The sequence below is a fragment of the Parathielavia appendiculata genome, assembly GCF_033297405.1.
Source record: "Parathielavia appendiculata strain CBS 731.68 unplaced genomic scaffold N657scaffold_1, whole genome shotgun sequence".
NCBI lineage: Eukaryota > Fungi > Ascomycota > Sordariomycetes > Sordariales > Chaetomiaceae > Parathielavia > Parathielavia appendiculata.
In genome coordinates, this window is record NW_026944220.1 from 2,081,223 (window position 1) to 2,104,659 (window position 23,437).

At 55.1% G+C, this 23,437-nt stretch overlaps 8 protein-coding genes across 8 annotated transcripts; 2 read left to right on the forward strand and 6 right to left on the reverse strand.

Annotated features, from left to right (window-relative positions):
* The first annotated feature begins 22 nt into the window (after window positions 1–22).
* N657DRAFT_639253 (uncharacterized protein) lies at window positions 23–1,983 on the forward strand. Its single transcript, XM_062791743.1, has one exon. The coding sequence runs from the start codon at window positions 114–116 to the stop codon at window positions 1,785–1,787; it is 1,674 nt and encodes a 557-aa protein (XP_062652534.1). The 5' UTR covers window positions 23–113; the 3' UTR covers window positions 1,788–1,983.
* Window positions 1,984–2,426: 443 nt separating this feature from the next.
* On the reverse strand, window positions 2,427–5,482 carry N657DRAFT_676510 (uncharacterized protein; the record flags this gene model as incomplete). Its single annotated transcript, XM_062795901.1, has 4 exons — window positions 2,427–2,525; window positions 2,586–4,028; window positions 4,088–4,621; window positions 4,682–5,482. The coding sequence occupies 4 exons, from the start codon at window positions 5,480–5,482 to the stop codon at window positions 2,427–2,429; spliced, it is 2,877 nt and encodes a 958-aa protein (XP_062652535.1).
* A 5,744-nt stretch (window positions 5,483–11,226) lies between these two features.
* On the reverse strand, window positions 11,227–11,996 carry N657DRAFT_639257 (uncharacterized protein). Its single transcript, XM_062791744.1, has one exon. It carries the CDS (start codon window positions 11,877–11,879, stop codon window positions 11,487–11,489), a length of 393 nt encoding a protein of 130 aa, XP_062652536.1. The 5' UTR covers window positions 11,880–11,996; the 3' UTR covers window positions 11,227–11,486.
* A 759-nt stretch (window positions 11,997–12,755) lies between these two features.
* N657DRAFT_652354 (uncharacterized protein) lies at window positions 12,756–14,888 on the reverse strand (the record flags this gene model as incomplete). The annotated part of the gene is made up of 1 exon (XM_062794287.1): window positions 12,756–14,888. The coding sequence occupies one exon, from the start codon at window positions 14,886–14,888 to the stop codon at window positions 12,756–12,758; it is 2,133 nt and encodes a 710-aa protein (XP_062652537.1).
* Window positions 14,889–15,258: 370 nt separating this feature from the next.
* On the forward strand, window positions 15,259–16,874 carry N657DRAFT_660339 (uroporphyrinogen decarboxylase; the record flags this gene model as incomplete). Its single annotated transcript, XM_062795039.1, has 6 exons — window positions 15,259–15,268; window positions 15,348–15,392; window positions 15,492–15,533; window positions 15,608–16,143; window positions 16,197–16,593; window positions 16,647–16,874. The coding sequence occupies 6 exons, from the start codon at window positions 15,259–15,261 to the stop codon at window positions 16,727–16,729; spliced, it is 1,113 nt and encodes a 370-aa protein (XP_062652538.1). The 3' UTR covers window positions 16,730–16,874.
* A 41-nt stretch (window positions 16,875–16,915) lies between these two features.
* N657DRAFT_560978 (uncharacterized protein) lies at window positions 16,916–18,201 on the reverse strand (the record flags this gene model as incomplete). The annotated part of the gene is made up of 4 exons (XM_062788025.1): window positions 16,916–17,092; window positions 17,145–17,196; window positions 17,240–17,281; window positions 17,441–18,201. 4 exons carry the CDS (start codon window positions 18,199–18,201, stop codon window positions 16,916–16,918), a joined length of 1,032 nt encoding a protein of 343 aa, XP_062652539.1.
* On the reverse strand, window positions 18,196–19,005 carry N657DRAFT_639260 (uncharacterized protein). The gene has a single exon (XM_062791745.1). The coding sequence runs from the start codon at window positions 18,978–18,980 to the stop codon at window positions 18,696–18,698; it is 285 nt and encodes a 94-aa protein (XP_062652540.1). The 5' UTR covers window positions 18,981–19,005; the 3' UTR covers window positions 18,196–18,695.
* Window positions 19,006–21,415: 2,410 nt separating this feature from the next.
* N657DRAFT_629811 (uncharacterized protein) lies at window positions 21,416–23,106 on the reverse strand (the record flags this gene model as incomplete). Its single annotated transcript, XM_062790921.1, has 6 exons — window positions 21,416–21,677; window positions 21,733–22,033; window positions 22,120–22,385; window positions 22,469–22,548; window positions 22,620–22,674; window positions 22,799–23,106. 6 exons carry the CDS (start codon window positions 23,104–23,106, stop codon window positions 21,416–21,418), a joined length of 1,272 nt encoding a protein of 423 aa, XP_062652541.1.
* Window positions 23,107–23,437: the final 331 nt, after the last annotated feature.

The window sequence follows — 23,437 nt, forward strand, 5'->3', positions numbered from 1 at the left end:
GTTGTTGGGGCGTGCGCCAGCTGGTGTTTGTAAAGTTTCATTTTCCATTCGCCTTCTCTTCTTTACTAACATCTTCTCGCACCAATATTCCCCTTCTTGCCCATTGGCGTCGGATGGCTGTCCACCCTCCAGGACCCGGTCCTGACGACGGAAACTTCAACCTCGGGGCTTACCACCAACAACAATACCGCGAAACTTTTCGAGCAGCACTTGCAGCCGGCAAAGTCAAGCCACTGCTCTTCCCATGGTCATTCATCGGCTGCTTCTTTCTCCCGCTCTTTTACCTTAGCATCCCTCACAAGCAGCGGCCATGGCTGTACCGCATGCGTTGGGCGGTTGCTGCAACCGTCGTCTATCTCAACGTGAACCTGATACGCACGACGTCTGCGGATAACGAGGCCGTGGCATACGCAACTGGACTTATGGCTGTGTGGGGGACAATCTGGTCTTTAAGATGTCTCATCTTCACCCGTGCGCAATGGGACGCCGCAAGGGTTGAGAGGCGGCAGAGGAGACCACACGCGAATGGCTTCATAAGGGGCGAGGAGACACAGAAGTCGTCTGCCATGGTCCCGCCCGACGAGAGCGTCGCGATCGCCCTCCTCCACAGCGAGTACTACTGGCAGCCTTTTCCCACCACAGCCCCCTTCCTCACCCGCCTGGGCTGGACCGCCGGTCTGCTCATCTCGTTCCGCGGCGGAGGCTGGAACTTTTCCATCCCCTCCATCCCGCACCCCCCGCTGCCCAAACACATCATCAGCCATGACAAGCTCGTCCACGAACCCGTTCGGCTCGACCTCATGCCCCTCACCACCCGCGCCGGCACCACCCGCTCACAAACCTACGCCTCCTTCCTCCGGTCCCGCCTCAAGCAAATCATCCTCTCCTACCTCTTGATCGACATCCTGACCACAACGATGCGCCAAGACCCTTACTTCGTCCTCGGCCCAGCCTACGCCTTGCACCCTTCCTCCCCTTCCCTCCCGGGGGTATACAACCACGCCGTTCCAGGCCAAATAATCCCCCTGGTCCGCAACATCGCCGCTATCGCGGGCATCGTCGCCGTACTGCACCTCTACTACGCCCTGCTGCAGCTCGCAGCCGTCTTCATCCTGCCCCGTCTGCTCGGCGCGCGCGCCGAGCTGTGGCAGCACCCGACGCTGTTTGGCGGCCTCTTCTGCCAGGGAACCGTGCTCGACCGCGGGCTGGCCGGGTTTTGGGGCGGGTTCTGGCATCAGACGTTCCGGGCCGGGTTCGTCGCGCCGGCCGAGTATCTCTTGTCGTTTGTCTTCTATTATCCGCCGTACCCACAGCGTCATCATCAGCATGAGAAAAAACTCGTGCGCAGCCTGGTGAAGGTGGCCATGGCATTTGTCCTGAGCGGACTGCTCCACGCCGCGGGGAACTACACGTCCGTGACGCGAGAGACGGCCGCGGCGTGGCCGTCGGCAGTGTTCTTTCTGTTGCAGGGCATTGGGGCGTTGGTGCAGAACGGGGCGTGCTTCGTTCTCCGATCTATCGTGAAGGATATGAACAGAATCCCCCCGTGGATACGCCGGGCCGGGAATCTGGTGTTTGTGGTCTGCTGGCTGCAGATGACCGGTTGGGCGCTGATCGACGACATGAGCCGGGGCGGGGTTTGGTTATTTGAACCCGTACCCGTGTCGCCGCTGCGGATGATGGGACTCGGAGTGCCCGGAGAGAGGTGGTGGCGCTGGGAGGGGGAAACCTATGGGTGGCGTTGGCATTGGGGGAGCCATTGGTGGGAGAGCGGGCTGAGGCTATGATGGTAGATACCAATTCGGTTCTGCACCAGAGGGCTGCGGGTTGGGTATTAGGTAGAACGGCGGGTTGGCGTCGGAATAGACATGTGGGAATATAATTGGAGTGAAGGTTACAAGACATATGTTGCGTACCCCATGTATCTTTAGATCTTCAACCGGCCAAGATTACAGAACAATTGAAACCTAGACGTCTTGTCCTCCATATGTTGAGTACTAAGGAAAGGCGTGCCACCAAGTATCGTAGAGATGACAATTAAAAGAGTGACATTGCCCACATCGACTTCTTGAGTGACAACTCGCAAAGTCACCGAGCATCCGCAGATCAAAGCCAGGCACATACTCATATCACTCCAGTACTGGGTGACAAAATAAAAAGCCCCTTTCTCCGGTGGTAGTTCGGATAATATATCCAAAGCAGCAGCAGACCATTAGCAAGAATTACCCTAGCAAAAGGCAATCCTTATCTCTGGAAAGTACAGACAGTTGCAAGCTCACCCCTTCGACAACGGAGCGAATCCATGCGTGATATCCACTGCCATCTCTTACCCAGATAGCAATGGAGAATACCCAGAAGTCAGAGTTTCCCAGCACGCAGACCGTTGAAAAGCGAAAGCAATCCCATGGAATCAAGAAGCGCGAGCCCTACCACGACCCCTGCTGGCCCATCCCGGAATCAGCAAACGGATTAAAGCTGAGCTGGCCTGTTTGGGGATCGGTCGGAAACAGCTCATGAATCTTATCCTGCATTCATCGTCAGCCCACACTACCTTCACACCGAGCAATAGAAGAGTACAAACTTACCCAGTCAAGTCCCTCCATGACATTCATCCCTGGGACCGACTGCCCAGTAGGCCCTGGTATATTCCCATGCGCCTGCGGCTGTCCCACAACACTGCCGCCGTCGCTGCTGTTCTCGGGACTGCCGGGGCCGTTATTGCGCGGCGGCAAGCTCCACAGGGCCTCGCCGTTCGACACGCCGGTAAACACCATTTGATGTGGCGGAGCAAAACTCAGCTGGTGCAGCTGGCTCTGCTGCGAAGGGGGTATCATCATGCCCATGGCCACAGAGGACGGTGGTAGAGGGGGAGGGGCCACAAGGGCGCCGTTCATGGGGCCGGGCAGGGATGTTGGTACCGCAGGACCAGTCCCTGGCATCTGAGAAGGATAGACAATGGGCTCTGTCTTGAGTCCCGGAACCATCCCGGCACCTGTGTGGTGGACCTGCGGCCCCTGGTGGAATAGATCTGGCCCCTGGGGCGGCGCCGGAAGGGGCAGCGGATCAGGGGCCGACCGCGGAGGCGACTCTTTGACAGCCTGCTTCCCGGGAACGGCCCTGTTGATTGTGGTTGGTGCGCGGACCTTGCGCAATCCCATGTAGATGTTCGTCTTGTTCGCTATCTCCGTCAGAATCTGCAGGATCTTTTGCTCACGCGGCACATTAGGGTCCAGCTGGAAGACCCAGTCGAGACACGGCCATATACGCTGAGCATCCCGGTGGTTGGGCCGGTAATATATCTCTGTTGCCAGCAGCAGGGCAATCTGGTATTGCTGGTAAGCGCCAAGGTACCAGGCCCAATCTCGGAACAGGGGGTTGGACTCGAGCCGGATGGCAATCTCAATGATCAGGACGCCGCTGGTGACCAGCAATCCATTCAACTTGTCGGGCAGCGGGTTCGCCGTATTGGAGTGGTACGGGTGCAGCACCATGACATGCAGTCGAAAGATGAGCAGTTGCATGACGAGCTTTGCGTACTTCTGTATCGGTACGCGGTCGTTGAGCATTCTGTTGTACTTCTCCAGCATTCGTTTGCGGAAGTTCTCAACCCTGCTGAGCATGGCGGTCAACGTCGTCTTTCGCAGTTCCAACTTGCGGCGGTCCGCCCAGATATTGCGCATCATCTCGTTGATCTCGAACCGCATGATCGACAGGAGCATCGACGTCCAGGTTTCCGCAGGTGCCAGCCATACGGTTGTCTGCGGCGTCAGTTGGTCCTCTTCGCAGTTTAGCGGCATCTTGGTATCGTAGTCTTCGCGCCGTATTGCCGGTTTCGGCCCTTGCGCCTCGCATGTACGGATGTCGAGGAAGCATAGCTGGTGCCAAACTAGTCGACGGACCTGTGTCTCCAGAGGGCTGAGGCCGTAGGCCGAGCCGTCACGGTGGAGGCCCATGCACTCGGCCATCCGGACGGCGGCGCCAACAAGAACCGAGTGTGCTCTGGACACCTCGTCTCGGCATAGTGGAAGCTAATGTCCGTCAGTCCACCCAATGACTCGGACCCAAGACCAGGCTTGCGGAAACCTACCAAGTACATAACAAACCCTTGGAGGGTTTCGAACCTCGTTGTACTCAGGAATCCCGCCTTGCTGAGCGCAGTCTCTGTCCCGATCTTCATGTGGAGCACCAGTTGGGCCTTGCCGCATTGCTGGTCCCGGCAAAAGGCGTCATCCACGCTGACGGCGGCAGCGAACCAGGCCGCAAACACAACAGCCTGGACCGAGGGGCGAGGCTCAATGTTCTGCCTCACATCATCCCAGAACGAATGATATAGTCCCTCGAAAGACGGCCGATGGAGGCAGCGGGCGATGGGGTGAACAGCCTCGAGGTAGCGGCGCATTAGCCTGTCGCCGAACTCAGGCGACGGCAACAGGCTGAGAAAAGAAGGCGACTCGCCCGATTGTCCAAAAAAGAAGCCGCTGGTAGGGGCGAGGTATGAGTCTCCAGGCCTGAGAAAATCAGGGAGCTCGAGAGCTTCTTGCATTTCGTCGGACGCATACCCGCTAGAGGTAGCGTACATATGGGATTGAGGTTGGCGGCTGTCGGCAATTCCAGCTTGGATCTATTTATGCAACGTCAGCGAGAAGAGAAGGCACTTACGTTGTGGCGTGGGCAGGGATACCTCTTCCGAAATGCGCGGCCTGTTTAAGCCTCCAATGCGCTCCGTTATTCTCATCTTTCCAACGCGAACTCCCAGATCGATGAGATCGTCGGTCCCATTGCCATCGGAATAGTCGTCGTAGGTAAGGTCAAGGGCCACCATTGGCGTGATCTGAAGGTCGCGCTCCTCGCCGAGCTCGTCCTCGACATCGTCTGCGACAAAGCGCTGCTGATGGGACTGGCTACCATCGCCGCCCCGGCTTGGGCTGCCACTGCGGCGGCAAGTCGCCCCTTTGGCCACATCCCTCTCCAGTTGCCGCTCAAGGGATCCCACCTTCTCTTTTATTTCGGTCAGCCGCTGTTGGCTGGCCTCGTCGAGGTTGGGCCCGAGGTACACGCACTCCCGCTGGAACCTCTTGCAATTGTGACATGGCTGTTTCTTTTCGCACTTGAGCTTTCGCCGTCTACACTCGAGACAAGACGTGATCATGCGCATCCGGCGGCGGATCGGCTTTTGCGAGACGGGAGCAGGTGCCGGGCCAACAGCATCCAGGTCATTCTCCTCCCGATTTACCGTGACAGAATGTTCTCCTCCTGGGCCGACCGTTCCCGCAATTGAATCCGTGCTTGGCGCAGTAGTAGTAGTAGTTATTGCTGTGGGTAAGTTGTGCCTCCGCAATGCCGACGGGGCGGCAAGATCCTTGCCGCCCATAACGCAGGAATGCATGGGGGTCGTGTGCGGGGCGGGAACTGCGGCGTAGTCTCCCTGGCTTTGCCGGAGCGGTCCGGCATATGTGGTATGCGGCCAGTAGTTGGCGGCCATCATGTCTGAGACGTGATGATTAGAAGACATGGCTATCAACGGAATCCGAACGAGCAGAGGAGCCGAGCAGACACTGAGTCGAGCACGGGGGCTGGACAGACGGTATGTAGCGACCAATGATCGATCGTGTTAACGAACGTGGAGCATGTGCTGTCGGATACAGCCCCAGGCAGCCGCGAAGCGTACTCGTGGTCGATCGTTACTTCACATAATATCTCATAGATGTCCGAGATCGAGACTTGTCGGTCGACGGTTGCGGGGATGAGCAACCTGAAAGAGGGGAGATAATGAACTGCCAAGTAATGTAATAGAGTGACGGACTCGGATGGCTGGCAGAAGCAGGGGCCGGGCTTCAAGACTCAAGTAGATTGGAGGGTGTTGGATGGTTTGGGATCGCAGCCAGTCCGCCGTGTGCAGGCAGTGTGCAGGTGGGCGTGCAGACGCATCCAATCGTACTCGGCCTGGTCGGCTAGTGAGTCGGCTTGTACCTGAACTTGCAAAGAAATCGACTTCGGGACGAACCTGCTCTGCTGCTGCCGCTGCCCATGCTGGTCCCTGCCCGTGCTCGTCGACCAGTCCCTTTTTTCAACACAACCCCTCGCCCATGTTTTTCGATGCTCCAGGATTCGATGGTGCGTTCGAGGAATTGGCCAGCCGCATGGCTTGGGACAACATGATTTCGGGCTTTATTCCATTGTTAGGGACACAAGAGGCAGCCGTAGCTCTGGCTCTGTGCTGCGTGTTCTGCGCGAACCCTTGCCCTGCCAGTTCTCTGTGTCTCTGCCGGTGTCTTTGGCTGGCCGGCGGCGTCCCGTCGCCAGCGGACTGAGGTGGGCACGCACCAGCCCAGGTGTCGCTTTGATTTCTACGTTGTATTGTTCTGAGGTAGTACCTTACGTACTCATTGTTTTTCTGAGGTGAGAAGGTACCTGGCATTACCTGAGCCCTGGTCGGGAAGGTATGACATGCTGTTGCACTCCCCGTTACAGCCCACACGAGCAGGCTTGGGAAAGGACGATTTCCGCTGGCTGCTGGCTTCTGAGGTGGCAGCTGCCTGGTTCCAAGTCATATCGATGATCCCTGTGCAATTCCAGGGTGTTCCATCTTTCCTGCGTGAGCCATCCACCCCCGGCCACTAATACCCGACGCAGATCGTCCCGGGCTGCAGAAGGGCTGCTTGGCACCCGGGCCAGGGCTTCGGTTGCGATCTTGTTCCGTCCTCCGACACCTTGGGCTGCAGCGCGCCGGGCAAGCGCGTGGGAATGACTTGCGAAAGGGTCTTTCAGGGACCGACTTTGCCATCCTGGCTGTTACAAAGTCACACCAATCGCCAGAAAGCGATCGTCTCGGCAGCCTCCTTCTAGCTGTGCCGAACAAAAACTCTTGGGTTCGGCCCAATGTGTGCGGAGCTTATCTCAAAATCAGACCTCTTTGTTGACAGTGCAAGCGCCTTAAGGTGATCTGTGAAGTAGGTCATCTACTGTGCAAAAAGGTGCGGTCGTATTGAAGTGGCAACGGCTATAAGGCTATAAGCAAGGCGAACTGTTCATGAATCTAAGCTGCAAATCCATCAAATATAAGCTCTGAACGCACTAAATTCAATAATAGTATATTAGTATACGTTATTCTTATTCTTAATCTTATTATTATTCTCATTCTTATTCTTCTTATTCTTCTACTTCTTCTTCCTGTACCTATGCTATATGGCTCGCCAGACCCTCTACTACTAATTACAAAGGAAAGTTATGCCTATAAGGCTGGACTAAAAATCTCTATCTACCCTATACTAGTCTGAAGTTCTAAATCCACCCACTATAGCGAAAAGAAAGGCGGAGATAGCCAACTAAGCTATCAAACTAGCCTAGTTCTAATCGTATAGCTAGCCTATATTCTAAGAGCCTCTTAGAGCATTGCAGCTACCTAATCACCTTTCTTGCAAGCTTCTCTCTTTGTTTCTTTACTCTATTGAGAGCTCTGTATAGATCTCTCTGCAAGCGTATCTCTATAGCCAGCTAGGTCCTTAGCTTTAGTGATTAGTGGCACTATATAGCTAAGTGTTCCACTATTTCTCTAGCCCGGCCACATTCGTAGTAGGAGGTAGGTATTTGAGAGATTCTGGCCGGGAAGAGGAAGCCCTTGAGGCCTATAGCCCTAATTCGGGCCTAGGTTAGTAGGGAGCTCTCGGTCTTTGTAAGGCCCTCATGTCTTTCTAGTGCTCTTTCTTCAGATTTTGGCTGGTGATCGGCCGATTGTATGGTGGGTAGAGCCGGGTTCCGGGCCCTATACTATTATAGTTGATTGGTAGTCTCCTAGACCCATCTAGCCCCCTAAGCTTTATTAAGAGCCTCTGTAGAGTCCTTGCTTTAGGCTAATAATACTTAGTTAGGTATAATATTAATGATTAGAAAATAGCAGTTAACGTTAAATTGGTTTTAGTTCTTAAACTCGAGTCTACAAAGAGCGAACCCATCTATTTTACGTGGACGCAGCGCCCACGCAGCTAGAAGGTTAGTATATTAGGAGGCGAGCGACCAGGGCTCGCCTCTGTTAAGTCGGCTAGATTTCTTGAGGTCTAACTCGACCGTAAGCTATTCTTCAAAGCTTATGAAAAAGAAATAGGCGTTGTGATGGGCTGAGCCCATGATGGCCTCGGTAACCCTCGGCCGTGGTATCATGATAACGTCATCCTGAAGCAGGCAGTGTCTGTGTGTTCCGGAGCATATAAGAGCTGCCCTCTCTTCCTGTCATCTAGTTCTCTCTTTTCTTCTTCTTTCTCCATTCGAGACAAACTCGTAGAGTCGTCACCAGCTAGTTGCAATATACTCCTGGGACCGTTACAGGCGTAAAGATAGCGACTTAGACGCTCGCGCTTACAAGACTCACTGCGAAGATATATGGGGTATGTATTTCGCAAGCTCGTAAAATATATACGAAGGTATTTAGAAGCATTATATCATATAGAGCAATAGCTTAGTATATACGTACTCCGCTCAGAAGATACTACGAGGGATTGCGCAGCTTCCAGGCAATATAAGCGCGCTGTCTTAGAATTGTAACAGGAGCCTATAAGGTGACCCTAATGCACGATATAGAGAGCGAAGCCTGAATACTCCCTATCGAACTATATCTCAACAGATAAGTGGTAAAAACTGAGTAGCAGCTATAGAGGACTGAGATGGCAGAGCTCCTACGTAACGTAAGCGCTACTGTAGCTTCTCAGTTACGACGTAGGGCCCGGAGACCTCCTAAACCCCTACCGGCAGTGTCTGAACTTAGGAAGCCGGATGTCCGCCTATAGCTTCGTCGTCACCAAGCTGGAAAGGTGAGTTCCTGACCGCTGGATAGGAGGAACTGCTAAGCGTGCCAAAGCGGCAACTAAGCCGCGCGGACGTAGCACGGGAGCGAATGCCTTGCATGTAAAATAGCGCGGAGGGACTCCTTGCCCTAACTGGGCAGGACGATTGCGTTTGCAGTATATGATCAATATAGATTTTTCGCTAGACTATTTCTATATCTAAGTAATCATATAAGCAATGCTTACCTAGGTAGCACGGATACCTATAAAAATATAATAGGCCTGGGTGCTACCGCTGGACCTCTATTTTAACAAATAGTTAGCTGACTTTGAGGAACGGCTACGCAAGAAGTCCCTACAAACAGGGGCTGGGCCTGGGGAGGAAAGGACCAGTGCAGGGCACTTGATCGCAGAGGCTTGCAACAGGGTCTACTATAAATTCAGAAGGAAGAAAAGGGGCCCAGGGCAGAAGCCTAGACAGGGCCCACAGAGCACAATGGCCATTGAACAAGCCAATGTTACAGTGAGCCAGTGGGCCAACCAGAGATGGGAAGTGGGAGAAAAGAAATTGAGCACTGACAAAGTAGTGGTGCTGGCCTGGTAAACCCAGTGGGAGCAATAGAGAACTGGCTCGCAGGGGACCAATAGTAGGAGGATGGCCGACGAAGACCCTCCAGTCCTTCTCTTCACCGACAAACCTTGAGGAAACACGAGGGCCTCACAAAGGCCCAGAGTACTCTTCTTTCCCAAGCTCATATAGGGGATATAGGCCTGCGGACTACCTGTTCAAAGTCAAAGTCCCAGAGGTCCGTACTCCCTACTTGTGACGAATCTCAAAGCCCCAACTTCTGAAAGGGACTCCTGAAGGTCATAGCTTTGACAACGGGGTGAGGTTCGGTGAAGCCAAAGGGTTCACAACAAGCAATGTCCAAAGGTACTGACAATCTTGCACTTGAGTTGCTTGCTGGAGAACTCCCAGAGTCCTCCAGAACGAGTGACTATATACTTGGTAGAGCCTTCATGATCGCCCATGATCGCAGTCTACCAAGAGCTATCCTTGATCGCCTTGGGTAGCCAGCTACCCAAGTCTACCCTTGATCGCCCGGCCCCCACGACTATCGTGTGGGCCTCGTGCGGTTCCTGCATTTCTGTCTTGTGCCCCACTGGGCCTGTACATATGGTTGGTTCGTGACACTACTGCGAGTGTGGCGAAGGCAGGGAAACCGTACAGCACTTAGCGATATAGTGCTCTGACCCACCTCTATAGAGGCCGTGGGGACCGCGAGAAATTCGGTCACATAGGGACCTACAAACCGTACTACAGAGGGTAGATGCCCGGAGTACTAGGCTTGTTCGGAAAGTCCTTAGCTGGCTGATGGACTCTGGCTGGCTGCTGGAATATAACCTAGCTAGAAGGCTAGAGCTAGAATTAGCAGAGGGTTAGAACGCTCCGGAGGCCGGCAAAAGGCCTCCTTTCTTTTGTAGTATATTAGATTCATATATAATGGCTACGAAGTAGAGGACAGAGGTTTTTATCCGACCTATACAGTACGGTTTCCTTTGTATATAGCAGTAGAAGGACCAGCGCACCTGCGAGCATATCGGCATAGGAAATAATAATATAAAGATATAATAAGACTGAGTACTTAATGCATATTACTATCATTCGATATCTTATCTCTAATCAATCTGCGTTATCTGATGGCAGTATAATCCATTATACATTGCATAAGTATTGTTACAGTCTTAGTCTATCTGCTAAACTGTCGCTCGCTGCTAGATAGTGAGCGACAGGGCTAACCTACTATTCCCTCGCTTTTACAGAAAAAAGAGCGTGATCAGATGGAAGCCGCCTCAAGTATAGGTACTTACATGCACCTACCATGGCAAGCGCCTCGAGCTAAGGAAAGATTCATGCCCAATCTGCTCGTGATCTCTCTTCATCTCCACCCCGCTTTCGCACTATCCGATCTCCGGCTTAGCGGCGCAGATCATCCGATCTTCTCGGCGTGGACATGCATGGTTTCAGATCTTTTTTGGCGAAAAGCTTGGCGAGGACAACACTTGACATCACCGAGTACAGCACTGAATCGCCCAGGTCCATCATTCGACAAGCCCGTCCAAGCGCACGCCTCTCGGATAACCAAGACACCAACTTGAGGTAGAGACCGAGACAAAAAAAAAAGCCCTATACACTTCTCTTGCATGCCCGCATGGATGGGGAAAGCTCCAGATTGCGATCTTTGCGATTGGTGTGTCGCGCACCTACATCATGTCGTCCCATCAGAGATATTGATTGTCGGAGTCAGAGGGTCGCTGCAGCATCGAGATTAGGCCCATCGGGGAGATCGAGTTGTCGAGCGCCCAAAACGTGAAGCAACCTCTAGCCGCCCCTAGCCTTGGCCCCCCCCCTCCCACCCCTCTCCTGGTCTGGGCCCTGCGCCGCCCGGGAGGCAGCCTGCCGTCACATAATTTCCAAGACGTGAACATGAAAGACAGCGCACAAGCAAAGTTGCAAGGCGAGGCCAGGAAAGAAGACGAAAGGAAAAGGACTTGCAGGAGACAGCGCAACGTCCCAGCTTCGCCATCCCAATCCGCCAACCTAAATCAGCCCCAACCACGCATCCCTCACACATTCCTCCGTCCTACATTTCCCCGTATCCGGCACTACGCGTCTGAGTGAGACTCGGCGTGACACGAAGAGGGTTTCTAGGTAAAACGCGCAGCCCTTGGGAGCGCCAGATGGGCCGGGCCGACAGAGCCAGTCCTCGACGAGAAGGTGTTTGTCGGAAGCATCGTGGCAACCAACCCCCTCGCCTCCGGGCCTGTCGTGGGACGTGACCGCTCGTCATCCTGTGCAACGGCTCGTCCAAGAGCCCATGCGAGCAAAAGGGTCCCGACCAGCACAAGCAAAAGCAGGTATGACGGACGCCAGGACAGACTGGGCCACACCTTTGCCCTTGTTATGCACTCGGGCTGTCGGAACATGGCAGGTGTGATGGTTGTCTCAGGGGAAAACATTCCACCCGGTAAATATATTTCCCATTGCTGAGCCCGTCGTACGGGCTGCTTTTTGGCAGCAGTCATGAGAGGTCCCTCCATTTCCGTAGAAGCTGAACCCGGCGGCTGAGCTTAGGTAGTCAGATAGCCCGCCAGAGAGGAGGAGAGCTGAATTCCCTCTGGCGCATTTGATGCCCCAGTACATCAATCCAAGACTGCCACCCGTTCAAGTCCCTCCAGACCACGTGTGGAATCCCATGCACGGATTCCGCCACTCCCCAGCCTTAGACATATGTGACCGTGGCCTTGACGGCGCATTGAGGCAGGCTTGTGCGCCCTAACCGCTATCCGTACACTAGGGTAAGGTATCCCTGATCGCCAGTCTTGACATTGGCTCAGAGCAGGTGCACTTTGCTGCCAGATTGCAACTACAGTAGTACTGTGGTCGCGTGCATGAAGAAAACCCCCATGTCAAATACCTGTGGGCACAACAAGCTGACGCGTTTTGACCAATCAGCTGAACACACCCAATCAAACCTTTCCACTCTGACATTCTCTTCCAAAGCATCTTTTGTTTTCAACAATTCACAATAGCAAGATGGCACGGCCATTGGGATCCAGCGGCACCAAACAGCTTACTATCGAGAAACGCCAGCGAGCTCGAGTTTTATATTTCGATGCTAGCAAAGGCCAAGCAGAGATCCACAGTATTACTAGCTATGCCAAAGCCTATATCCGGGTTAGCGTGGGTACCCCGCATGGAGATTTTCATTACCCATCATACCATAGTAGCAACCACTCGCCGAGTAACGTATTCGGAACCATCATCTGCGTTGACGGGGAGAAGCAACATGTTCTCACGTTGACGGAACTGACAAACTGGGTAACCCCTGCGCAAAGACATGTCTGTGTAGAGTTCAACATAATCTACGCGTAGCTTCAACGGCAATCAGTTTTCCCAACTCTGCGCAATGGCATTCACCCTTGCCAGCCATTGCCCTTGCTCAGCCAGATCTTGGTCAGCCTCGCCCTCCAGCGCCGGAGCGCAAGCCGACATGACCAGGCAAACTCAAGGCCGTGTCTGCGTTCAAGGATCCTCAAGAACCACAGCAGCCGCTGCGTCCGCCCGGGCTTCTCCTCCCACAGGTCCCTCGTCACGAGGCGGTATAAGTCCTGGAGGATGAAGTCGGGCACCTTGCCGCGGACGGCCTTGAGGAAGGCAAACGACCGCGAAACGTGGCGAACGGCGGCCCGGTTCGACAGATGAGGCGCGTCCATGAACGCCTTAGACATCTTCTCCACGACCGCGGCCCGGCGCTGGCCGAACGCGCCGCGGTGGCGCCGCATCTTGTTCCCCAACGTGCTCTGCTGGCTCTCGAGCTTGCCAATGTCCAGCACACGCCAGATCGTTTTGGCGGGGATGCGCGGGTCACGGACAATGGCTTCGGCGTACTTGTCGAAGACGCCCGGGTACCACTGTGGTTGGTCTTTGGTCCTGATGTGGCGCGACCAGAGGTCGTGGAGGCGGATCGCCGTGTAGTGGTCATCGGACGTGCACGCTAGATCTTCGAGCATCCGCACTGGGAGCTTGCCGGTCTGTGAGTCGAAGGCTAGCGAGCGGATCACGTAGTCGGTTCGGTTCAGCTTGCCCAAGAATTTCCAGGCGCTTCGGTAGAGACCCTTCCGGGTCTCGTTGTTGCCGCGGGAGAAGAGCGCCAGGAACAACGATGAGAGAGCTGCGTCGTCCCGCCTTCCTAGATGTCGTCTATAAGAACGATAGACGTCCGTAGGGGATCGCAAATACCCTCGGCTCGCCCACTGTGTCAATAACAACGAGGACACCTCAACGACCGATAAGGGCGGCATTAGCGCTGGTTCAGAAAGGGAGGCGGCAGCGTCAAATAGAAAGTCCTCATTGACGTGGGGCATGTTAGCCAACACATAAAGCCAGCTGTATCGCAACATTCGCCCGCCTTCTGCAGAGGCAGCCGTCTCGTTGAAAACGAGCCGGTGGACGGCCGACACCAAACCCTTCGTCTCTTCCGGAGTACCGCAATAGAGCACCTCCGATATCGCCCTAGCCTGCCGCAGGCTTGCTGGCAGGGCGGACAATTTCTGCTGTTTTTCATATAGCTCTCCGAGAATGCCAATGTCCAGCAGCCGCCTAATCTCACGACCTTCGGGGGTTGAGGATGAGCGATTCCAGGCGCAGAAGAAGCACGTCAGAACCGACAGAATCCCCTCTGAGACGAGGGACCGATGGTCCATGGGCATAGCTCTCATAACTTTGACGAAAAGGTTACAAAGAGCGTCATCGTGGGGTAGTTTGGACATCTGACGGAGCAGAGTATCCCAAAACCGCGAATCCATCAAACTGGGTGGAAGCACCTTGGAAGTGGTGAGACCGCTCAGAATAGTTCTGCATAATGACAGTGAGAGACGCTGGCCACGCTGTGACCCCTGCAGCCGCGACTCCAGAGTACTCCATACTTCGGACGCCAGCAGAAGTATGTCATTTGGTGATGTCTGCCCCAGAATTATGCGTTGCCGGAGTCTGCTGCACATCTTGTTGGCGTGTGACGCGAAAGCATCATCGTCGGCATGCGTAGCCGCCCAGCGGAAGCCGTCCATGAGGGCTGCGTAAGGGTCGGCCGGTGTCATGGTAGCCGGCGATGGGCTCGCATCAGCCGATGCCGCGCTTGTCTGGTCCATGCCAGCCTCTTGATGCACCGAATCTCGCAGCCATCGAGGCAACAGCGACAGGAACTCGGCGGGAGTGTTATGGTCCTCTCGCAGTCCGGTCTGTTCTTGGGATGATGACGGCGGCTTCCAGGTCCATCGAGAGAGGTCCGGGGGTGTCAAGAAAGCCCAGGATGGCGGAGTTGGCGGACAATACCAGGTGCTGGCGTCTCCCATCCGTCGGCGTCCAAGTCGGCGTTGGCCCTCGAGTGGCCCCGGGACATTGCTGGCTTTCCTGTTCCATGTTTTGGAGACGCGGCAGTAGCGTTCAAATGCACTGGCTAGCAAGCCGTCTGTGATCCACACCGCATCTCTGCACGGCGCTATCTGGCGTTGAAGAGCGCGGCGGCAGTGCGAGGTAGGGGCGGTCATTGCGGGGGCGCCGCGAGGAGAAAAGGGGTGCGATTGGCGGTTGCTACCATCTCCATCCAGCGACAATATCTGAGACTTGTGAATGGAGCGGCATGTGGTGAATTTGCCGAGTATAGAGACCAGCTGGTCTCGTTGTCGTCGGGGTTGCCGTCGTCAAATGGAGAAATTCCCCAACTTTTCGCTCAACTGCCCAATGCTCATCAGCGAGGGATGGAAATGGGAGCTATGACCATGCTTGTGGCTGCGTGTGGCTGATGATAAGATAGTTTCTTGCGGAGACGTTGGTAGTGGGCCCTTTGCATGGGTGGCGCATTCCCGTCGGCTGTCCCGGCTGCCCCGCGTCAGATGCCAACTGGAGCTTGCCGTCACCATGTCATGGAGTTTTGGCGGGGAATCCAGATCATCCCAAGCATTAGACCTGGGAAGCTTAGACATCGACGATCCCAATCATGGAAGAAGAATTTCCTCCTCTTCAAAATGACTTGATTTTGAGGGCAGCATGGGGTGAGTAGCATGGGTGCTTTTCTGTTCATCTTCCCGTGTTCTGTTTTATTCCTTCCTTTTGCACTCGAATTGGAAGCAACATGCTAACGCAAAGTGTAGGCCACACTGTCGAACGGCCACCCATCTGGGTCATGCGGCAGGGTGAGGAACCCAGCCCATTGTTATCTGCTGTCCGGCCGGCGCTTGTCTGAGATATGCGCTGACTATCGGCGCAGCTGGTCGCTATCTCCCGGAGTACCACGAAGCCAAGGGCTCCCGTGACTTCTTCGAGTGCTGCAGGGACCCTGAGGTCGCCTCTACCTTGACGCTGCAACCCATTGAGCGGTATGCCGGTCTTCTCGACGCCTCTATCATCTTCTCCGACATTCTTGTGATCCCCCAGGCCATGGGCATGGTCGTTGAGATGGTCGACAGAAAGGGCCCGCATTTTCCCAACCCTCTGCGTAGCCCCGACGACAGGCAGTACGCCGAGCTGATGCAGCGCAAGGTCGACGTCGAAAAGGAGCTCGACTACGTCTACAAGGCCATCACCCTGACCAGGAAGAAACTCCAGGGCCGCGTACCGCTTTTTGGGTTCTGCGGCGCACCATGGACCCTGATCTGCTACATGGTCGAGGGTGGGGGGACCAAGCTGTTCAAGGAAGTCAAGACCTGGATTTACAAGTACCCCGAGGAAACCAAAGCGCTTCTGCAAAAGATCTCGGAGCTGTGCGTCGAGTATCTCGCCCTACAGGTTAAGGCTGGAGCCCAGGTATTGCCATCGACTCTTCTCAGTGCATTGCGCGCGGACTGATTTCGCGATAGCTTATCCAAGTATTCGACTCATGGGCCGGTGAGCTGTCGCCCGCCTCATTCAAGAAGTTCTCCCAACCATACCTGGAGTACATTGCCAAGCATCTTCCCCCGAGGCTCAAGGAGATGGGGCTGGAGCCTGTGCCCATGGTTGTCTTTCCCAAGGGCGCTTGGTATGCTCTTGACGCTGCGTGCGATATGGGCTACAACATCGTCGGTCTTGACTGGCTCCATGATCCGGCCGAGGCCGTCAAGACTGTTGGTGGCCGGCCAATTGTTCTCCAGGGCAACGCCGATCCCGGTGTTCTGTACGGCTCGCACGCCGCGATCACCGAGGCAGTGACGGACATGGTGAAGGGCTTCGACTGGGCCAACCGCAGGAAGGGCTGGATCGTGAATCTTGGCCATGGTACGTCCGCATGTCTCTGTCCGGGCCACGGCGGATTGCTGACGTTACTCCAGGAATTACACCCTTCGTCAACCCGGATGACTTGAAATTCTTCTTTGAGGAAATCCACCGCCTGACCAAGACGGATGTTCAATAGCAAGGAGGAACCTGATAGCAGTGTACGTTACGGACTGATACCGGAGTCAACTGGCAGAGCATAGAACTGTTAGATCTGGCTCAGTTGAACTCCCTTGCAACTCCTCACATAGAATCCCCAACGCTGGAAAGATCAAGCATTGCCCTAGACAAGTCAGTTGCCGTTCATGCTGGGATGAATTCAATCTTACCAGGACAGCGTCCAGCTGTTCTTCCCACCGATGCTTCGGCATAACGCCTGACTCTTATGGTTCTCGACGAACACATCAGCCGCTCCCCAGCAGTCGTCGCCATAGTCCTGAAGGTGCTCGCGCATTAACTTGCAAGCCAGAGCTTTCGCCAAGCCGCGCTGCCGATATTCTTCCTGAACATCATTTAGCCAGACGGTCGATCCACAAACAAGCTGCGAGACCGACCTCAACGTGTAGCGTCATTAGCGTCCCATCAAGTCCTAGAGATTCCATGATACTCAAGTCAGTCAGACAGCCAGATGCCCATCTAACGTCAATACTCACCCATAAAAGCCCACGCAATCGGTGTGCCGTCATCAAGCCTAACCACCATGCTAGGCAGCATGAGCAGCGTTGCCCTACACCACACATGGTTAGCACTCGTCCCAGACCCCTTTCCCACCGTACTCTCCCCGGCCACCTCCCAGCAGTCCGTTGTTTCTAGAGAAGACGAGGGAAGACGGGCTCAAAATAGCACTCACTCTTTCCGCTTGATACTGGTCCGCGCCAACACAACCCCAACATCCTCCTTCCTCACCCGATCCCACCTCATCCCCTCCGGCAAGCCCTCCTCATGACGGCCCTCAGCTGGCGGGACAGGAAAATCCTCGACGCGAAACAGCCATTTCCCGCAGAACTCCCAGTCCACCTCAGGCCCCACGGCCGGCGCTTTGGACATGCGCACCCCTCTGGCAAGCAAACCTTGCCGGACGGTTTCGTGCAGGGACCCGACTAGGATATCGGGGGCTCCCTCCCCGGTCCGGTTTCCACCCTCATTTCCGTCATGAACGTCGTCAGAGCCGCTGTTACTGGTGGAAGCGGCGGCAGCGACGGCCTTGATGCGGCGGAGGATAGCGAGGACGAGAGTCAGCGCTCGCTCCTCTTCCGCGTCGTCTGCTTTTATTATTGGCGAGTAACCATCGCGGAGCATGGCATCCGGCTTCGAGTGGTTGTTGTTGTTGGCTGCGTGTTCCAAGGAGGAGTAGATCCAGAGCTGGGTTTCCGGGCCGCGGGAGAGATCGACGCACCCTGCGGCGAAGTGGCCGCCCTTGGTGTCGTTGGTGTCATCCCCGGGGTAGTGGGCATACAAGACATGGGTGTGCGGTGTCCTACCGCCGGAGAAGTTGAGGGCAAACTGCAGACGGCGGAGAACAGGGAGTGAGTGAGGGAGATGGGATTTTAGGAGGCGGAGGAGGGGCTCCGAAGGGGTTGGGGTGTCTTCTAAAATGATATCTGGGGTCATTGAGAGGCTTGATGTGGCGTATAACTGCTTCAAACGACTCTGAGGGTACCGGGGAAGATTGGGTGTCGGATCATGGATTTCGGTAGCATGTGTGAACTGGGTGCTTTCTCGAGATGAAGGCGCAAGGTACGAAACAAGCTTGAAATAGCTCCATGTGGGGATATCTTGCACAGGGCTGCCAACGAGCGAAGCTGGAGGCAAATGATACTCACTAGGCACACAAACACCACATCAAACTCTTCCCTGAAACCCGTTCCATAACGCTCAGTTAGGATATCCATACCGTATCCTCATCCAAGTACCTAATACCTTGCCGCCGAGCCTGAGGAATCCCCCTAGCCAATCCACGATTTTGAACGCCAACACCGGGGTATGAACGATACTACAGCCACCCAAAGTCACCCAGGAACACCAAACAAGCCAGAACCCCAGAGAAACGAATTTCTCCCCATATCCCTCCTAATCAGCAAGAAATCATTCAGCACCATACCCCATCACTTCTTCCCAAACAACAAATTCCTCCCCTTCTCAGCCCACCCAACCTCCTCGGGCTTGCGCGCCGGCACCGCCACATCGTCGTCCCCCGCATCCGCATGATCCCCATCCGACGACGCCCTGCTCTTCACCTTTTGCAGGTTCTCCTTGTCCTTGCCCTTGTCGGCAGCAAGAAGCGCAGGGCTCGGCGACGGCTGCTTGTCTGATGCTGCCGGACCTGACGGCGGGGACGAGTCCTCCGCCTTGGCCACATTGCCCGTGCCTCCACGGCCAATATGCATCATCGCCCCGTGGCTATCGCGGCGGACGACCCTACATTGGATGGATGACTATGTTAGACCCATGAGGGTTGCTGTGGCGACTAACTAGGATATTTGGACGGAAAGGAGAGAGGGAGAGAGAGGCGGGGGGGGAACGTACGGCTCGACGTCTTGGCGACGGCGCTTCTCTTCGGCGTCAAGGCCCGAGGCAAAGTTGCCTGTCCCGCCGCGGCCCGTGGTCACCATGGATGTTTTGAGGGTTGGCGTCTGCAAGTCCTCGGGCTGGACAGGCTGCTGCGGCGCCTTGGAGCTGTCCACTATGTTGCCCGCGCCGCCTCTGCCTGAGGTTCGGTAGTGCGACATGTTTGCTTTGCGTTGTGGGTTGTCTGTGCGGTGCTACTGCCGAGGAAGAGTGGGAGTTGTGGTAGAAAATGGGTGAATTGTCGCGTAGGTGGCGAGATTGTGATATTTACTGCCCGGATTTGAGACGGAAAGACGACAGGACCGGATAGAGTGCCTGATGGGTGGTCGGTTTTATACACTTCAAAAGCGAGAGGTTGTGACAGTGGACGGGAACTCTGAAAAGTTTAGTGGCACTCCCTTGGACAAGAGCGATGCGAGCCTCACGAGTCACGATTCCAATGGCTTGGCTACGACGCCCAGAACATTAGTCTGCCGCACAGAAGGGAAACTTTGATCACAAGGCGACTGGAATTTTTCTTCCAGACCACGTTTTGTCGAGCAGTTCAGGGCAAGAACAAGGGTGCAGGATCTGCGAGTTCTGGGGTGCTGGGCTTGGCCTGACATCACCTGGGCACCCGGAAAATGCTGCCTGCCCCTCACTGCCCCTCGTTGCCCCTCTGCTCACCATTTCAGGGCTGCCGCAGGGCTCGGCGTCGCCCTCCTGCTATTGCCCAGCGTGGCCCAGCGGCTGGTCAGGATTGCCGCGTTGGAGGTTGGCTTGCGTGACGGCAAAATTGAGCACTTAAACGCGATGGTGTCATTTGGCTCGGCAGTTTTCTGATTTTTACATTCGGACTGGAAAGCTCCTCCGTGAGTTCATCGATGCCGATATTCCAAGTGAACCCGCGGGCGGTGAGCATCCGACTCGACCAGGGGCATGAACCACCCAACTCGATGAAGTGTTCTTAAGCCCAGACGACGATGAACTCGTTCTCACATAAGATCTTGCCTGTTATCAAGAGGGGCGGGCATGTGTTCAGAACATGTTGAACTGATGGTGAGGGAAGGAACGTGTCTTCAGAAAGTGGAAGGCACGAAATCCTAATTCCCCCCCTGAAGGTCCAACCCGCGATCGCAACTTGTTAGCACAGGCAGTGTAGGTTGGGTACCTTAGTTACTCACCTCAATGAATGCTGCTGGTGCTTTTCGACGTGATCTGCTAGTGCGTGGCATCATAGCCGAGACTAGGTATTGCAGCAGCAAGCCTGAGCTTCCATTGCTAGCCCGACCGCAAAAACGGACGGTGATGGACTTGACATGTAGTAGAGCCAAATCACTCGAGATCCCTGAATCCGACTTGGTTGCATTGTTACCCAACAGTGAGGTGACGGTATCTCCTTTCTGCACATAATGCTGAATGGCGCCTTGGAGTCCGTTGGCCACCAGACGAAACCTGACAATAATGCCGGCCTTGCGAATGGGAGAAGAGGGCCTTCAGTTGTGACTGTGTGGCTTTATAAAGACCACTCAGCCTTGATACCTGGTACGTAGATAAGCTCGTTATGTGTGCTTGACGGTGCAATGATGGAATTAGCAACACAAAATCGGCTTACATTGGAACAAGCTTCAGGGTAATTTGATTGGAGTGCTCAAGAAATGTAGGTGAATACAGCGAGTAGGTACTCGTCCGGGACAAGGCTTGGCAAAACTCAAAGCAAACTCGATTCGACTCAAAGGTAGACAACAGCGTGGCCTATGTACCCATCTACCCACCGGCCCATCTACCTGTGATAATCCTGTTCTTATGGGAGCAACAAATATGAAGCGTGCGTACAAGGGATGATATTAGCAAGGACTGATACAAAGTACAGAACAAGTTGACCTTCTCCTCTTCCACCCGGCCCCCGAAAGGCATTGGTATCACCGCACTCCAAAATGATGATATTTCCTAAAAAGAGCTGACTCTGGACATTGCAAATGGACATTTTCGTCAGGTGAAAGAACAGAGACACTACCGGCCGCCTATCCTTTCGAATGCTCCATCATCCACCTCACTTCCAGTCTATAAGCTTCACCCAGGTAGTAGGGAGGAGTCCCATGGAGAGGAAGAAAACTGCAGGATAACAATGAAAGGGGTCAAAATCGTCGCACACTTCCCGTTTAGCAAAGGGCCAATGATGGTATGTGTGTACAGAATTCTCTTGGCACACTTGACGGTGATGGACGCTAGGTGCCCGGTATCATAAAGCCAGAAAAACGTTGGAAGCCGACACGGGTTAATCGTAGTCGTCGTCGTCTTGGTTGGAGCTCTTGTTAGGGTTGTCCTTGCGAATGGGGATCTTGATGCCCTGGCTCGCGAAACATTTGCTCAGGGCCGTGCTCTCGCAGACTCCCGGGAACTTCTTGGCCGAATAAACCTGGAAGACGTCGCTGAAGACCGAGGCGAGAACGGGCGCCTTGCCGACATTGATAGAGCCGTTGCCCGACTGGCCGGGAGCACCGACATTGACGAACGAGAACCGTAGGCTTGGAGATGTACTGTTAGCTCGGGTGGATGGGGTTAAACTGGCAACATCGGGGGTGGGAGACGTACCGAAAGCACCCTTCGGTGCGGACGCTCAGATCCTGCAGGATAAACCAAATGCCGATCTTATCCTGGGTATCTTGAAGGCGGAACGCACTGGCAGCAAGGCTTCCAATGAGGTTCCGGGTGAACATGCCAGTCGGGGGGTTTCCACTAATAGACATGCGTTGAGGCAAGCCGCCAAACTGAGGATCATACACTCGCGGGGCGCCGTATGGCGAGGTAACAAGCTGTGTAAGGCCCATCTCGGCCTGGGGATAGTACTGATTCGGAGGCTGGTAGCCGGTCCCATTAGGCGACACAAAGCCCGCTGGCAAACATGTCAGCAAAATATCCTGGTGCTTGGTCATGTCTCGAGACGCCGACTTAGCCGAGAAATGATGTGTGGGAGCGTACCTTGGGTAAATGGCTGCTGCATGCCGTAGGGGCTGACCGCTTGACCGGGGGGAGGGTAGCCCATTTGTTGGGAGTAGCCCATATCGCGACTAGACGGCAGAATGTGCGAGTAGGCCGGAGTAGCCTGTTCGATCTGGGCATAGGACGCTGGAGAAGTCGAGGATATTGAGGGGGTCGCGGTTGTGTGACGAACAAGGTTCACTTCCTTCAGGGCGTCCTCGGACCACAAATCAACATTGAGCACATACATTGTATGCTCAATCTCACTTTGGTTGGAACAGCATGCCCTGGTCAGTCATGGCTTCAAGCACCCAAGTCGATGGGAAAGTGTTGAGGCGGACAGACTCACTTGCAGTCAATCTCCTTTCCGGTCTTGGCATCTTTGACGATGAGCCTCACGCAAGGTGGAGGGGTGATGGGCCGCCGGTCCTATGACATTGTGAGCTATCACGCCGATTTTGAAGAACTCAAAGTTTGAAAAGTCAGAGGGACAAGCGTACCTTGTCTCCAAAGCCACACATCCGCGCACGTTGTGGCTGTTGCACAACATCAAGGCTGCCGACGCTCGGATTAGCTTCCGCAGATAAGACCGAGAAGGAACACCACGCGACGTGTGTGACAGGCCTCGCCCGACGGAGCTGACGCGAGGGTGGGCGGTATCCACGAGGGCGAAGCTTACGAGTATACGCGACCTTGATCATCCTCAGACGAGTACGGCTTGAGGTTTATTTCCTGCTGTCGTTTCTGCTCGGGGGTGAGCGGGACGCGTTCATGGGATGCGGTCGGTTGGGCGCCGTCGCCGGGCTGGCCTGGTTGCAGCGCTCCGGGACCCGCCATTGGAACGCTGTCTGGGTAGGATGTGCCCGGTGGGGGCATTGACGGGAGCTGCTGCATCTGGTGCGCCGCGTACGGTGGTGCGTGTGGATGCGAGTGCATATCGGGAGGCAACGGCTGCGCCTGGCTCGGGGGATACGGCGGTTGATGCATGTTTCAGGTTTGCGGTCGAGGTCCTCCGGACCGCGCCGGTTGCGGCTCAAATGCTGTCGGCTTGGTTGCGTTTCCGAAGCCTTGGGTGTGGTGTGGAGACGGACAGAGAGAGGACCGATCGGTTGGATAAGCCCAGAACAATGCCGGGAGACGAACGGGCTGTTCCGTGGGCGGCCCGAAAGTGTGGGTGTGGACAATCGCGGTCGCAGGTTTCGGTTGCAGCCGCAGTTGCAATCAGTGAGCGGGGGGTTCGTTGAGGTTCGAAGTCGGAAGCGGCGCGGCGTGGTGTTCGTTTGCTTGGAGCTGAGGAAGGTAGCTGGAGATGGGCAAG